The 15,648-nt window shown below is 37.7% G+C and overlaps 1 protein-coding gene across 3 annotated transcripts in view; it reads left to right on the top strand.

Annotated features, from left to right (window-relative positions):
* SESN3 (sestrin 3) overlaps positions 1-13,471 on the top strand; it is a 70,018-nt gene extending 56,547 nt beyond the window's left edge. For all 3 annotated transcript variants that reach the window (XM_072726217.1, XM_072726216.1, XM_072726218.1), the window contains 3 exons: positions 638-828; positions 3,877-4,021; positions 5,646-13,471. In XM_072726217.1, coding sequence (XP_072582318.1) covers positions 638-828; positions 3,877-4,021; positions 5,646-5,732 — 423 coding nt within the window. In that variant the 3' untranslated portion in view covers positions 5,733-13,471. The remainder of the gene's footprint in view (positions 1-637; positions 829-3,876; positions 4,022-5,645) is intronic.
* Positions 13,472-15,648: the final 2,177 nt, after the last annotated feature.

Here is a 15,648-nt window from a genome sequence, read left to right as displayed (position 1 = left end):
TTTCCTCTCTAAGAAGGCAAAAGGAAATGTCTTACTCAGTTACTTGCATTATTACATGTATAAAATTGTATACCAATTTTGTATAAAATTCATACCAAAAATTTTTTTAGAGGAGCAGGGAGGAAATCAAGTGATAAAGTTACATTTATAATAAAATGGCATTTTGTAATAAAACCATAGACCAGTAGTTATGGGCTTAAGTGCTACCACACCCCCACCCCTAGAAAACAGAACGACAGTAGTGATGTGGCTCCTAAAGAAAGTAGAAGTTTGAATTAAGACAGACTCCTTTGCACTTGTTTCATATGATCTGCTGTGTCACTGAGTAGGTTTGGTCACATAAGAATATTCTCAGGTCTTCTGGGGTTCTTCCAGATAAGGGTATAGTTTGCATAGTACACGACAACAGGAGGTGGCCAGAGTTCATCACCAGCATGTCAAACCATGGACCCCACTGAGGGAACTTACATGGCATTTTGATCTATGAACTGATGTGAAGGGTTCCTAGTAAAGCTATCAGCTTAGAATTAAATATGAAATATCTTCATGTACTTGCTTCAGTAGTTACATTTACTACAAACATGGAATTTAACTGGAAAATGCCCATTTTGTAACTGGATACAATTTATTCTTTTAGGACTATACCTGGGAAAATCACGGGTTCTCCCTGGTGAACAGACTTTATTCTGACATTGGACATCTTCTTGATGAGAAGTTTCGCATGGTCTACAATCTCACCTATAACACTATGGCCGCCCATGAGGATGTTGACACAACCACGCTGCGCAGAGCTTTATTTAACTATGTTCACTGTATGTTTGGAATCAGGTATGTTCATTGCTGAGACAGTTTTAAACATTTCTAAATGAAAATTCTGACATGAGTCCTATTTAGTGCTATATAGTACTAGGGAGAAAATATTACATGTGGACTTCTGATTTGGAAAAATGACTTCCATTTTATAGAAAAACCTTTTTTCTTTGTTTGACTGTTGGGAATCTTAGCAGGCACCTGGAAATACAGTACTAAGACTTTACTGAGGGAAAAAAAAAATCAGTAATCATTGAGGGATAGGATAGCATCAGACTCAATTTAAGAATCCTTCCTGGAAGAATTAAGCAGCTAAAAACCTTTCATTGTGCCCCATTAGTTCCCTGTAATAAATGCTGGTTTGTTTGTTTATTTTTAAAGGAATGGTAATTAGGATATAAATGAAACTAAGTTAGATTGTGTCCTCATAAAGCTCACATAAGAATATTGAAATGAAACTCTCAGTCAATATAAATTAATGGCCTCTAAATTTAGAAAATTGGCATTGAGAGGGCAGTGAGTAAATGAGTGAATGAGATAGATTGGTCTAATCAGGAAAGCTTTTTGGGGAGAATGTGCCTTTTTGAGCTCGGTTTTGAAGGCAGTTATGGAAAAAGAATAAATTCCCAGTTAAGAATACATTCAGTTTGACTCTACTATGTTCTTTCTAATATAGTATCAGAAAGCCTTTACGGAATGGAATTAGAATTCAGTTTGTTAAGCAAAGTATTTTCTATAATTTTCATTTAAAAAAATTTTCCTGAAATATCAACTAATAGTCAACCATTCTACCTAGAAGATACTGTTATAATGGTAGTTAACTATGCTATTTGCTCACTTACCATTCCGGACAGTAAGTTAACATACAATCATCACATTTTAAAACACATTTAATATACCTACCTAATCTAGGAAGAATAAATACTAACAATATAATTCAATTGTGATAAATTATGTTCAAGACAATAAAGGACAAATGTTATGGGTGATTATATTTATCTGTTAGATGCCACCAAATAAAACTCGTATAAAATCTTTGAATACTTACTTTTAACTAAGCATATGTTTCAGTTAAAAATTAACTGAAAATACAGAAGAGAAATCCCATGAGCTCCCAGTAGTCTCTGTGCCCATTGACTCTACCCTGTCTCCTCTTTTATTACAGATAAACTCTGTAGCCCTGTGTACCTGTATACAAACTCCCATCTCCTTCCATTTAAAGATCCCTATTCTAGAGTAAAGATGATGTGGTGTGTGTATATATATGTGTAGCATATTGTATATACGCATATATATATTGCGTATATGTATGTGTGTATACACATGCACACACACAATGGAATATTACTCAGCCATTAAAAAGAATGACATCTTGGCATTTGTGACAACATGGATGGACCTAGAGAGTATAATGCTAAGTGAAATAAATCAGAGAATGACAAACACCTTATAATTTCACTCATGTGGAATCTAAAACACAAAACAAAGAAACAAGCAGACTGATACAGAGAACAAACTGAGGGCTCTTGGGAGAGGGGGAGGGGAAGGGTATCAAGAGGTAGTGTTCCAGTTATAAAAGAGATAAGTCACGGTGATGTAATGTTCACCCCAGGAATCTAGTCAATAAGATTGTAATAACTTTGTATGGTGACAGATGGTAACTACATTTATGGTGAGCATTTTGTGAAGTATATTAATGTTGAATCACTGTATCATGCACCTATAACTAATATCATATTGTATGCCAACTATAATTAAAAATAAAAATTCCAGGATGCCTGGGTGGCTCAGCGGTTTAGCGCCTGCTTTTAGCCCAGGGCATGATCCTGGAGTCCTAGGATCGAGTCCCACATCAGGCTCCCTGCATGGAGCCTGCTTCTCCCTCTGCCTCTCTTTCTGTGTGTCTCTTATGAATAAATAAATAAATCTTTTAAAAAATTAAATAAATAAAAATTCCTGCTTCTGGGGGTGCCTGGGCGGCTCAGTCTATTAAGCATCCAAATCTTGATCTCAACTCTAGTCTCAATCTCAGGGTTGTGAGTTCAGGCCCTTACTTAAGAAAATAAAACAATAAAACAAAATTCTTCCTTCTCCTGCAGAATCAACTTTACCTCTTTACTTTCTCATCAGTATATACACAATGCTGTGAATTCTCTCATCTTAAAAAAAAATCCTTTCTTCATCCTTCTTTTCATTCTGGCCCTTGCCTCATCTTTCTGCTCCCATGCACAGCACATCTCTTTGAAGAAGCGTTGTATATACTTACTGTCACCATTTTATCCTCCATTTGCTCTTGAACACACTAGGGTACCATACTAACCAGACCACTCCCAGTGAGGTTGCCTTTGGCCCCTGTATGGCTGCTTCCACGGCTCAGTTCCCATCACATTTGATTGGTCAGTAGCATGGGCCACAGTCCATCACTCCCTCTGCCTCCATACACATTGAGTCCAGCCTCTGGGCTCCTGCTGGTACTTCTCCTGGCATAGGCTCAAATGGCAGCCTCACCCCCCTCCCTAAAACTACAGTTCCTCTTCTCACAGCCTCATTTCCCTTTCCCTCCACAGCAGTAAACAGCCCCTGACACCTCACATGCTAGATTTTTTGTGGTTTTTTCCTTTCTTCTCCAGTAGGATAGAAATTCCATGAGACTAGGGATTTTTGTTTATTCTGTTCATCCATGTATCACCAGTGCCTAGAAAGGTACATGGAAAGTACATGGCATATGATAGGCATTCAGTAAATATTTGTTACAACATTTAGTTAATGAGTTTTTGGTATTTAATTGCTATACAATAAACATCTCTTGATATAAACTGAGAAATCAGAAATTTGGGGGGCACCTGGGTGGCTCAGTCAATTAAGCATCTGCCTTCAGCTCTGGTCATAATTCTGGGGTCCTGGGATCGAGCCCTGCGTTGGACTCCCTGCTCAGAAGGGAGTCTGCTTCTCCCTCTCCCTCTGCCCCTTCCCCCTCTTGTGCTCTCTCTTTCTTTCTCAAATAAGATTTAAAAAATCAGAAATTTTGACTTTGTCATTTTAAAACTGTTGTCATTTTGCTCATAGGTATGATGACTATGATTACGGAGAAGTTAATCAATTACTTGAACGAAGCCTGAAGGTTTACATTAAGACAGTGACCTGCTATCCTGAAAGAACCACCAAGCGCATGTATGATAGTTACTGGCGTCAGTTCAAGCACTCAGAAAAGGTGTGTTTCATGATGATGTTACAGACACCTTAGGTACATTCCAATGTAATTAGTAACGATCCTGCAAATTACACAGGAAATACTAATAAATGAGTGCCATTAAAGAAAAGGAAGTGGTATCATCTGGCCATCTTTTAAAAAGATGTTAAAATTCCAGTCTATTGAGTATTAACTATAAATTTTGGTTATATGTTTTGGCCAACGTGGTGTGTATAGTAAATATGTAGCGTCAGCCTTTGAAAGGCTGGATCTGGATATTGATATTTTTAAAGTACCTTTAGGAAAATGTCTAATGTTCTAATGATAATAAAAATCAAACCTACCAAGATGTATTAGGTGTGATTGTCCCAGGCCTAGAAGGTATCTCCATTTAGGGAGTAACTAGCCATTAGAGTTAACCTACTAGAACAACAGTTTCTCATTCCAATTTGGTAATTGACTATTTTGACAATACAATGCGTGATGTTTGAGCCAAGTGTGTATATACCATTATAAAAGAATATTTCTTTGGATGAAATATATAGGAATCATTTAAGACCTAATAAATGTTAAGGATCTTTACCAACATTATAATGTAAGAACTACCCATAAATCCTAGGTCTTTTTGACAAGTAAGTCCAAGAATCTTCCATTTTTTACCACTTTACAAGCTTTTGAGAGTAAAAAAATCTCTTTAGGGTCCTAATAATCACTAATTAATTCTATGACCTTGGCAGAGAATGTTATGGCCTAAACCTAACAGATTTCTTGAAGTCTTAGAGCCAGTCACACATTAGATAAATAACCCATTTTACTGCCAGCATCTCTTCTCAATGGATCTTTATGCCCTGTTTATATGTTTACATTAGATTTTCTTCCTTTAATGGGTTGTATCTAGAAATTTTCTTTACTCATCTGGGGAATATATCTAACAGTATATATAACCTGTAGAATGTTTTCAAAATACATATAATTTCAAAATACATTTCTTTGTAGTGAATTTCAAAAATATGTAGGTATTAATTTTAACCCATCAGCTGGGGTCTATCTCCCTCAAAACTCAGAAGCTGTTCAGTTATTTCTGAAAGATTCCAGGGAAGCTGTGCAGAAATAATAAGGACCAGACACTGATTACAGACTGCTTTCAGCTTCAGGTTTTCACCTGAGTATCTTTCAAGTCCACAGTAAGAAACGTTTTTAAAAGCTTCCCAAGGAATGAACATAGACACTAAGAAATGTCGAGCTGATTTTTAGCCATGTAAGATTTTACAACTGGAAGCAAGTATAACTTGCAGGCAAGTTGTCATTTATAAAAATATTTTAAAACAGTTATATCATAATCCAGAAGCTTGATTACATAATGTACATCTTGACATAATGGTTGGTATCTCACAAGGCTTTTGGAGGTCATTTTTCCTGCTCATGAGAGACATTTCTTGTTTACAAACAGTTTTGCAAATGAGCCCTTACATCATTTACCTGCATCAATATGCCTAGGCATGTCTGCGCAGACATGTCCATGTCTGTACTTGTGTCTGTATAAACCTGATGAACCTGTGTGAGTGTCCCATATGTAAAAAAAAAAAAAAAAGTTTTGGCAGCTGTTTACAGTGGTCACTAAGGAGATGAACATTTTTATTTCTAGGTTCATGTAAATCTACTTTTAATGGAAGCACGGATGCAAGCTGAACTCCTTTATGCCCTTCGTGCCATAACTCGGCATTTGACCTGAAGCATCGTCAGCCAGCGAAAATGTCATATGTGTGTAAAGCCTTTTTTCACACAAGATATACATCAGAAGCTGTTTGTGATGTAGCATCAAACATTATTCAATTCTCTAATGTCAAAGTTTAGCCGTTCTTTTCGGCGGCTGTCATGTGCAATGATGTGTTTTCTTTTTCTTGATGCTTAACATTACTAACAAAAGCAAAAATAATACTGAGGAGCACTACTTTGCATTGTTTTATAGTTGGATTTTGGGATACTGATCATAAATCATGAACCTGGTTTATTAATGCTTAACTTCAGCGCTTTTGGGTTTGTATGTATGTTGTATTCTTTCCTTTTTTTTTTTTTTTTTTTAAATAAGGAAAAGCGCTTACAATCTGCTCAAGCAATTGTTCTTCAGATATTGGAATTCAGCACAGAATGGCCTCCTCTGGCCATTCTAAACTTTTAATGTTGTGTCCTAAATCTGGTGGAGGAAAAGCATGCGCTTTTGAACTAAGCTGCTCACAGGACACATTATCTGTGTCCCCAGGAGATAATTTGTCAGGCACTGTTTGTGGTTTTTCTTGTTTGTTTGTTTTTGTTTTTGTTTTTAACTGCTATTGGCGATAACGTGAAATGTGATACAGCCATTGTCCATAATTTAATGTGAAATTAATCATGATGAATTCTATAGCATGCTACTGAAATGCCAAATTCAGCTGTTTTCTTTCTCTTCTGAAAAAGGAAGTTTCCGTTTTCCATATCAGATGTATATATGAAAAGTGGAATTATGCACAATCCTTTCTATCACCGACAGCCATCCTCAGTCACCGAAATAATCAGTGCTCACAGAGCTGCTCACAGTTCATTCAGTTGGCACATACAAACTTGTCCCCACACAAGATTGACCAAAAAGTTTCTTTGCACATTTTTCTTTTCTCATAGTGTTTTCTATATTGCAGTAAGCAGAGGAAGGTTAATAGACTTGTATTTTTTCCTGATAGGCTTTTAGAACTCCTTTCCTGTGGTTTTTCTTAAAATAGGTTGAACAGTTGAATACTCAAAGGTAAAAAATTGTGTTTCTATGCATTAATGTGATCGAATAGCAACAACAACAAAAAAAGTGCAATATGTTGGGAAAAAATACTCTGCTGAACATTCCCCCCATTATGTCATTGCAGAAGTGTCCTTTTGAACAGAGCCATAAAGAAATTTGGTTCCAATTTCTTTATCGCACTCAAGGCTTTTGCCTTACTGGGGTTGAACAATATTATTTTCCTAATGCCAAAGCACCCCCTTCCCCAGGAAAAAAAAAATCTCTTTGGACAACTGGTTTAAAAAGATATCAAGTCTTAGGGGAGGAATAAGCATCCAAAAAGTCACATTTTCGCATTGGTTTATGTTGCTTGATTAGACTATCTTCACAGAGCACAACATTATGTGTTTATAGCTTTAATTTGTATTGTGTTAATGAACCAGTGAAGTGCCTAAGAGATGCTTACAGCTATCCAGTAGGACACGACTGCACTGCTTAAACACTTTTTTGGTTAATTAAGGGTGACTTGTACACAAACATGCTAATTTTTTAAAAACCGCTCCATTTTTTTCATAGTAAATAATATCATCAAAATTCTCCATTAGAGTTCCCACAAAGATTTCATCTTAGACTTACTTCCTTACTTGTTATATAGGAATTTTCTCCCATGAAAGAATCGTGGATGAGTGTTTTGTTAGATCATTTTGCCCTTGCATTCATCATTCTTTTCTGGTACAACATGTTAGGTTGCTTTCTTTTAGATTTGATTTCAGATAAGAAAACAGAAAGATGACTGTAAACCTACTAACATGAGGTGGTTCTGCATTTTTAGAGACCAGAATCTTGTTTGAAATCTTCCATGCGAGGAAAAAATTACTAATATTTTTTAAGACAGGGTGGTTTATTTAAAGATACTATTCAGAGAATTCTTGCCAGATCTCTTCTGTTTAATTGCATATACCATATGTTGATTTTATTTGGCATCCCATTATATGGATGGTATTAACTGCAAGGAAAGTAGGAAAATGACAAAACATGGATGATAGCCTAAATGTTAATTTAGAACTTTCAAGTTGAGGTTATCTTTTATTCTTGATATTGGGGGGGGGGGGCATGTTATTTCCTACAACCCTTTCAGTTACTAGCCCTATATTGTTGTGCAGGTGACCTGTATTACAAGATTAAAAATGAATGGAATCTTTATAAATGGAAAAGGAGGAGAAATTCTCATAGAACACCATATGAGCTTTAGACCAAAAGGGGAAATAAGGTGTAAGTAACTAAAATGGCCACTTAGTTTTTGTCTTTTATTTTTTTTTTACCCCAGAAATGTAAGTAGTTTGAGTTTGGGTTTTGGAAATGATTAGTGCCTTTCCTAGATCTCTTTTCTATCAAAGTTTCTTTTTAGCTCAGCATTGATCTGTCTCATCAGTAATCAGGAACATAAGTCGACTTGGAACTTTAAACAAAGACAAAACAATATATATTTATGAACCTCAGTGAACCAGCTAAGAAAAATTGACTTGCGGAGGTGCTAGAGCACCTGAGCTACAGCATGCACAGCATTCCAGGGTGTGAATATCATTTTGCAGCAAGTTTGCTGGGAACGTTCTCTAATGCAAACTTGAAATTCTGATGTGGTTTTCCAGGGTGGTATTTTTTCAGAGTATTGAATTTACTATGTAGTAATTTATAGTATAGCTTTTTATATTAAAATGTGATATTTTTAAAAGAGATATCTGGTTCAATTGGTGTAACGACATGATTATACAATATGCTGACCTACACCTTGGAGCTCACATTGTGCCAAACTTTAAATGTGCAAGTGTACTTGGGAAAAAAAGCACATGTGAATGTGAATTCTCTAACTTCATTGCTTATCATGTTAAAATTAATCTAATAACCCACTGATGTATATGCTTGATTGATATCTGTTTACTTACCAGCTTTGGTTGTAATTCATAATTTCCCAGATCACCTTAGGAAATACCTGAATACTCTCTTATCAGAAAGTGAATCTGTTCTGTAAGCTGATCGCTTGACTGTGGGAGTGGCCCAGCAGCTGCCCCATTCAGCCCTTCAAATTAGACCTCCTCAGATGGGCTTGTGATAGTTAGCAGAAAAGAGGCTTTCTGAGATGAGACCACTCATTACCTTCTTTACTTTTTTGAACCAAGCATGTTGTCTCAGTCTCAGGAAGAATCTTATCCCATCTGGGGTACTTTTACAATAAAAGATGGCTAATGTGGAATCTGGGCCACGGCCTTGGCCTTTAATTATGGCAGAGCAACACAGGGCTGTTTTAGAACAGAAAACTCAGTGGAAGCTTTATATTGAAACCATGTTTGAACCAGAGCCCCTATTTTAATTGTGTTATAAAGTCTCCTAAAGTTCTTAAATTCTTCTGAAGATTAAATAACATTATTCCAGAGCAGCTTTTTTCCTTTTTCCACCTTATAGAGTTTTTTAATCCAAAATACAAGATTTTTATGCCCACGCAAAATAAAATGATCAGCAAACAATTACAGATCTATACTTAAAAATAGCTCACCACTTTAGTGCAGAGTGCATACATAGATAACAGTAAGATTCTTTTAAACTCTTAAAGACAGTTCATCAGGGGGAAAAAATAAATTTCAGTGCATGTTCTAAAAATGATTTGTACTGTGACAGTAAAATGAGGTTTTTGTTTTGTGTTGTGTTTTGAAGACAATTCAAAACCATTCCTCTGGAAAGCAAGACCTTAAACTCTTCTCTTTATCTAACAGACTTTTTCTTCTTTTATGCAAATAGGCGGTCTTGCATGGAGTAAAAAGTATGCAACAGTAACGTTATATGAACAGTATCTGAAATTTTCTGGGTAGTATAATTCCACAGCACCCTGAAAGACAGGTGGCCCCTCAGTTCAGATCAAGTGCAAAGTTACTTAATTTGTCCTCACCAGAATCTATTCTTGGTGGCCATCATCTTCATCTGTGTTTCCCTACTGTATCCCTCTGGAGACTGAGAATTAAATTACGGAGTCTTTCCTCAGAACAGTACTGTAACATGAATGTATTCTTCTCAGTCAACAGAACTTAAATGCCCCCATGTGTGGAGCTTCTTTCCATGCTAATTGGGCCCAGTTAGCAGTGTCCGCTCAGGTGAGACCTAGAACAAAAACAGCTGGGGTTAAATGGATCCTAGAGGCAGAGGCAGAGCCCTGTGAAAGGAAAAGTTTTTCAAAGAACACGTGGAACATCACACTGAGTGTGGCAGTCCTCAGCATCGTACACCTGTTGTAAAGGAACATTCCCCTCTGGGAGTTCCTACCTGCATTCAATCCACCCTCTCCTGCCTGCTTTCTTTCCCCCAAGTGCCTCAACCTTCTACATGCTCACTGTCCCCCCACTTCCCTCAGCCTGTCTTGGTCTGCAGGCCTTTTCACAATCCAAACCAAACATCACCAGCCACCTGCTGAGTGTCACCAGCATTCTCTTTTCTGAGTTACTTTTCCTCCACTCATTAAGAATATGACTTCATCCCAGCCCCGCCTAAGTCCTTCAACCATCCAGCTACATTTTGGCTAAGCTTTGCCCTGGACACCCTACCAGATACTATGCGGCACTGAGCATAAGCCTGTCCATCCCATACCGTTCTAACTCTTTCCTGGCTGCCAAAATATCATGCTGTCCTCTACCTCATCCCCAAAGAGCCTATAAATTCAGAGTATCCAACCTTTTCATGGATTTACTCTCTGTTGTCCAATAATGCTACTTCCATATTTTAATAAATTGTAGGAGATTTTTGCCTTCTATCAGAGTAGAAGTCTTTATATTTATACATGATACAGAAATGGAACTATTTCTACCATGCAGAACTTAGCATTTAGTGGGACTTTAACATGATTGAGTTTACCATCCTAACCTGGATCTATATTAGGAAATAAATACTGGTGTTAGTCCAAGTTATCTGAATGTAAATTTAAGATTCTCTAGCAATCCAGAGTGATCTGTAACCCTTCAGTGGATCAGGACATTTCTGGCGTGTAAATGGGTGGTGTTTCATTGTTTGTTATTGCTTGGGCCTTGAAACACATTTCTAATATAAGGACATAGTATAAAGGATGTTGCTGTGGTCCCATCAGATCACACGAGCCCACTCGATACAGAACATAGATAAAGTACCACACAATTGGGCGCATGAGAGTTTGGACAAGTTTTCCTGGGTCAGATTAAGCTTCTACCCCCCATTCCTACTGTGTTCTCAAGCGGGGAGAAAAGTATTTATGGGATGGAAAGGGAATGCATTGACTTTGTAGTCTTGTCTTCCCCTGGCTGCATTCCAGGCATATCCAGACTGCGTCATTAAGGAACACGTGCCTAAAGGAGGAAACCACTGTAGTCCCTCCACTCTGGCCGATGTGCACTCTCTGTGGTTCAGGGATGACAGCCCTAGTCAGATTTCTAACATGGGGCATGTTGCTCTACCGATGGCTGTCCCACCTGATGATGAACCACTCTGTGTGGAAGTACAGATTATGACAACCTGTGATGGTATCTGAACGCTTCACGTTCTGTTCATGAACAACCCAACCTGACAGCAGAGTCTAGTCAAATGGCTTCAGGGGCCCAGGAATGGATCGATGTCTCATTTAAGAAATGAGACTTCATAAAAGATGTTGAAGGGATGGTTTTTATTAAATCGTATGTCCCAAAGTGTTCGTTCTAGCTTTAAATTCATTCTGATTTATCACTATGAAGCAGAGAATTGAAAAAGGAAAAATAAGGGGGTGGGGTGGGGAGAAGGAATATCTGATTTTTTTCCAATGCTTGTGGAAATCTTTGAGATAATGAAAGGCATACTATAAAATAGCCTTTAGAACAAATACCCCGTTTGACTTATAGCTGATAGGACCACATCAAACATTAGTAAGTATAATAAATATAATTTTTGGTATATGAATTTTGCTAAAACAGTCTATTTTTCTTGTACCTCTCAGTTGAACCTCTTAAAAATGAATGTATCATTTCCACAGAAAGATTATCAAAGGGAGAGAGAAACTCTGGTCTTTAATGCTAAAGTGTTGTTCATGAATTCTGATTAGCTGAGTGTGTGCATTATGACACTTAGCAAATGAAAGTGGCTATCCATCTCTTTCTTAAATTAATCCATCTTTACAGATTTTCCACGGACTTCCAAATCTCATAAGGTTCAAAAGGAGGGATAAAGGAAACCTATTGGTTGGATAGGAAGATGTTTCCTTTGTCATGTTGAGAGACTGTTTTCTCCTTTCTGAATTTCACTAGTTCTCTAAAATAAAAAGCAGGAGTTCAGTGGTACCCTTGCTCATCACGGAAAGTGATCCAAACTCTCTATCTAGTATGCATTGTCTTTGCATCCACAGATCTTCTCTGAAAGAAAATACGATTTTTCCCTTCCTCTTTCTCTTCATATCTACTCTTTTCAACTCAAGGTAGACACAGGAAGCAAACCAAGCCCATCTGGCATCTTCTCCATGCTAATAGAATAGTCACATCCACATGCACAATCTGAGTGAGGTAAAAAAGAACCCCATCAGGTCAACTCGGAACATGGCCTTGCTCCTTGGATTAGCTCCTTCAAACCTGAAAACTTTCCTGGTCATGGAAGAACTGGATGTATCCTTTAGCTTATGAAATAGGATTTGAACTTGAAATCTCTTTTTAAAAAAAAAAAATCCTGATTTTTGCAGGGCAGCTACATAATGAATGTATATATTAAGACTTTGTAGCTGAATTGCACATGAAATCAGATTGCCAACTTGTTACTTTCAATTTTAGACATCATTTTATCCTTCAGTTGTGAGCGATATATGTAGCATGCTGTGAAATGTCTATTATAGTTCTTTAATTCATCAGTATTAATACAGATTTATCTTTTGCGTTCCTTGGTACTTTTTATTCAATGTAATCAGAAGCTGTGATGTTTTGCCTTTGTAGTCCTGTGTTTTGTTACTGTAATTTTTTTTTACGAAGCACGTGACTTTGGACTAATGTGAGGCAGATGACATGATCTTTAAGACTGCTATATATATCAGTCTCTTACTATATAAGGTTTTCAATTAGAATAAGCTTTTATCAAATAGATCATTGATGCAATTTAGGATTCACACAGTTTTCGGCGTCAAATGGCAGTCCTATATTTATAGTTTCAATTCTGAAAATAGCAGACTTGATAAACAGCCACTTTAAACTTGTGCTGGCAAACCGGACCCTGCTCTAGATGTAGTAGTCTAAGGTAGTTAACCATATAAGCCTTTTCAACTATTATGCCCTCCACGGGAGTCAGCAGTTAAGGAGATTATAGAACCCATGAAAGCTTTTTTGTATGTATAAGTAGGTTTTATTTTTTTCTTATGTTGCCGATTTTACAATTCTGACTAAAGCTGACCTGAATGGATCAGTTTATGTGTAATATTCTAGTGCTTTAATGGCTTTTTTTTTTTTTTTGAGGGATGGGTAATATTATTTGAAGAGATGCAGAAGGAACTGTTAGTGGGTCAAGACAAACACATTTGAAATAAAGGAACTGTGTATTAAACATGTTAACAATTCATAACTGCACTTTTTATGACATTTTGAAAATCTATTTATAGGTACAGAACAATGGGTTTTGTTAAACTGTATCACATTTATACTTGCAGAAATTTATTTCATTGTTATTAGTAGGAATTTTATTGGTTCAATAAAATTGGCAAAACTGAACCCCGATTATTTGCTTTTATATGTGTGTATATTTACGTTGGAGTAGCATTCTTGCCTAAGTTTGTTTCTGCACCATGATTGAGATGTGCTTTTGGAAAGACATCAGAATTGTAAGTCTTTTTTTTTCCCCCTTTATTCCCGACCCACGGTTTTTTGGTGACATTTCTCACAATCACTTGATAACCGCATTAGTGGAATATTGCAATAATGTAAGTGGTGCCAAATATATAATTATTGTTACCTTTTTAAATGGCCATCGTGATCGCCGCAAGAGGCATGTGCCTTTCATGATTGTCTCTTGTTAGCCAAGGCAGGGAACGGGAAAGGGGCATTGACCCTGGGGTCGGAGCCCAGCTTCAAAAACTTGGAAGTAACTTCATCTCTGTGAACCTTGGTTTCCGCCCCACAATCGGAGGAGAATACCTTCTTGACATGTCTGTTTGAGAATGAGGTGAAATGTCATCATGTTACATTTGAAATATACAGAAAAGTGGTGGATTCGAATGGCTGAATGAGAAAGCCCAACAACAGCATTGTTGCTAATTGAAATAAAGAGGTGGGAAGGAGAACAGATGGGGAAGGGCAGGATACACACGTGGAATGGGCAGTGATAGTAAGGTGCGAGTAGATACATCAGAGCAGCTTCTGGAAAGCTGCAGAGGATGTATAAAGCCTCTCATGCAAGGTTTTCCAAGGGAAGTTCTCATTTCGGTTCATGCTGGTGACCTGAAAATGCATATCAAAGGCAAGAGCCTGGGGAATCCCTGGGTGGCTCAGCGGTTTAGCACCTGCCTTTGGCCCAGGGCATGATCCTGGAGTCCCAGGATCAAGTCCCACATCAGGCTCCCTGCATGGAGCCTGCTTCTCCCTTTGCCTGTGTCTCTGCCTCTCTCTCTCTTTCTCTGTCTCTCATGAACAAATAAATTTTAAAAATCTTAAAAAAAAAAAAGGCAAGAGCCTCTCCCTTCATGCTGCATGTCCAGCTGTCCCACAGGGTGGGCAGAAACCAGCTCCTTCCTGATTAGAGTCTGACTCGATAATGTGCAATGTCTGGGGGAGAAAAAGGAGACACATCCTGCCAACTCAGCAGCCTGGCCCTTCCTCAAGACGTTCCCCAATTCAGAATCCTCCTTTTTGATGCTGGTTCCCTGGGAATTCATTAACGATGTTGAACCATTTTTAAAAGGGAAATAAAAGGCCATGTTTATGTGTCTGCTTGGTCCTTCCACATGCATGATCTCATGTACTCCTCAGGATAACTTTGGAAAGAATCGTTGCCCCATTTTACAGATGAGTAAGTTGAGTCTCAAGAGAGCTTTTCTTGCCCAAGTGTTGGCACCTGGAATCGGCACAGTGAGGGTTTGAACTCCAGTCTGTCTAATACCACTTCCTCTACTGAACTTCCCTACCTTTATTCAGCCTGTCTCTTGAGTGATGATGTAAATGCTATCAACATGACATTTTACTTAAAGTGAAAGGACAGTCCCTGCTCCAAACAGGAGGTTAGATAACCTTCCTCTCTGGCTAACTTGCAACTTTTTTAATTTTAAAAAATCGAGTTTTTTTTTTTTTTTTTTCCCTCCAGTCAGGAAGAGGTGCTTTGATTTAAAAGATGGTCCTGGAGGGGAAGGTTCCCAGACAATTATATCCAACCAGTACCTGTAAATGTAAAGGCTAAGAATTTCTCTCAAGAGAACAAACATGATTATAAAGACGACTCCGGAAAGCTTAAAACTGTATTGCATTTCTGTTTTTAGTACCATTCTATTCTATGGTGGTAGTTACCAATTCAAAGCCATAGTTCCTTTCTTTTTGCTTTTGTTTGTTTGTTCAAAGTCATAGTTTCTAATGCACATAAATAACTCTCTCACTCTGGGTTGAGTACAGCTAGTGCCAAAGAATGTCTCCTCTCCCCAATCTCACATCCTTAACATGTTTCAAAGCACAAGTGAGCCAAACTTTTCCATAGAACTCTTTGAAAGACAGCTGAGAGAAGACTTCATATCCCCTCTTGCACCAGCCTGCTCCTCAAATGAATGTTAACACATGCTTCGTCTTCATATCAAGGTGAAATTTAGGAAGAGGAGCCTGGTCACAGAACTTTCCACCACCCACTGACTCGCTTGTTTGCTTGCTCAGAGACAGTAGTGAACCCCTCTTCTACACCACTGCACAAT

Source organism: Vulpes vulpes, chromosome 11 (genome assembly GCF_048418805.1).
Source record: "Vulpes vulpes isolate BD-2025 chromosome 11, VulVul3, whole genome shotgun sequence".
NCBI classification, from domain to species: Eukaryota; Metazoa; Chordata; class Mammalia; order Carnivora; family Canidae; genus Vulpes; species Vulpes vulpes.
Note: the sequence above shows the minus strand (reverse complement) of the source record. Positions and strands in the feature narration are given on the sequence as shown.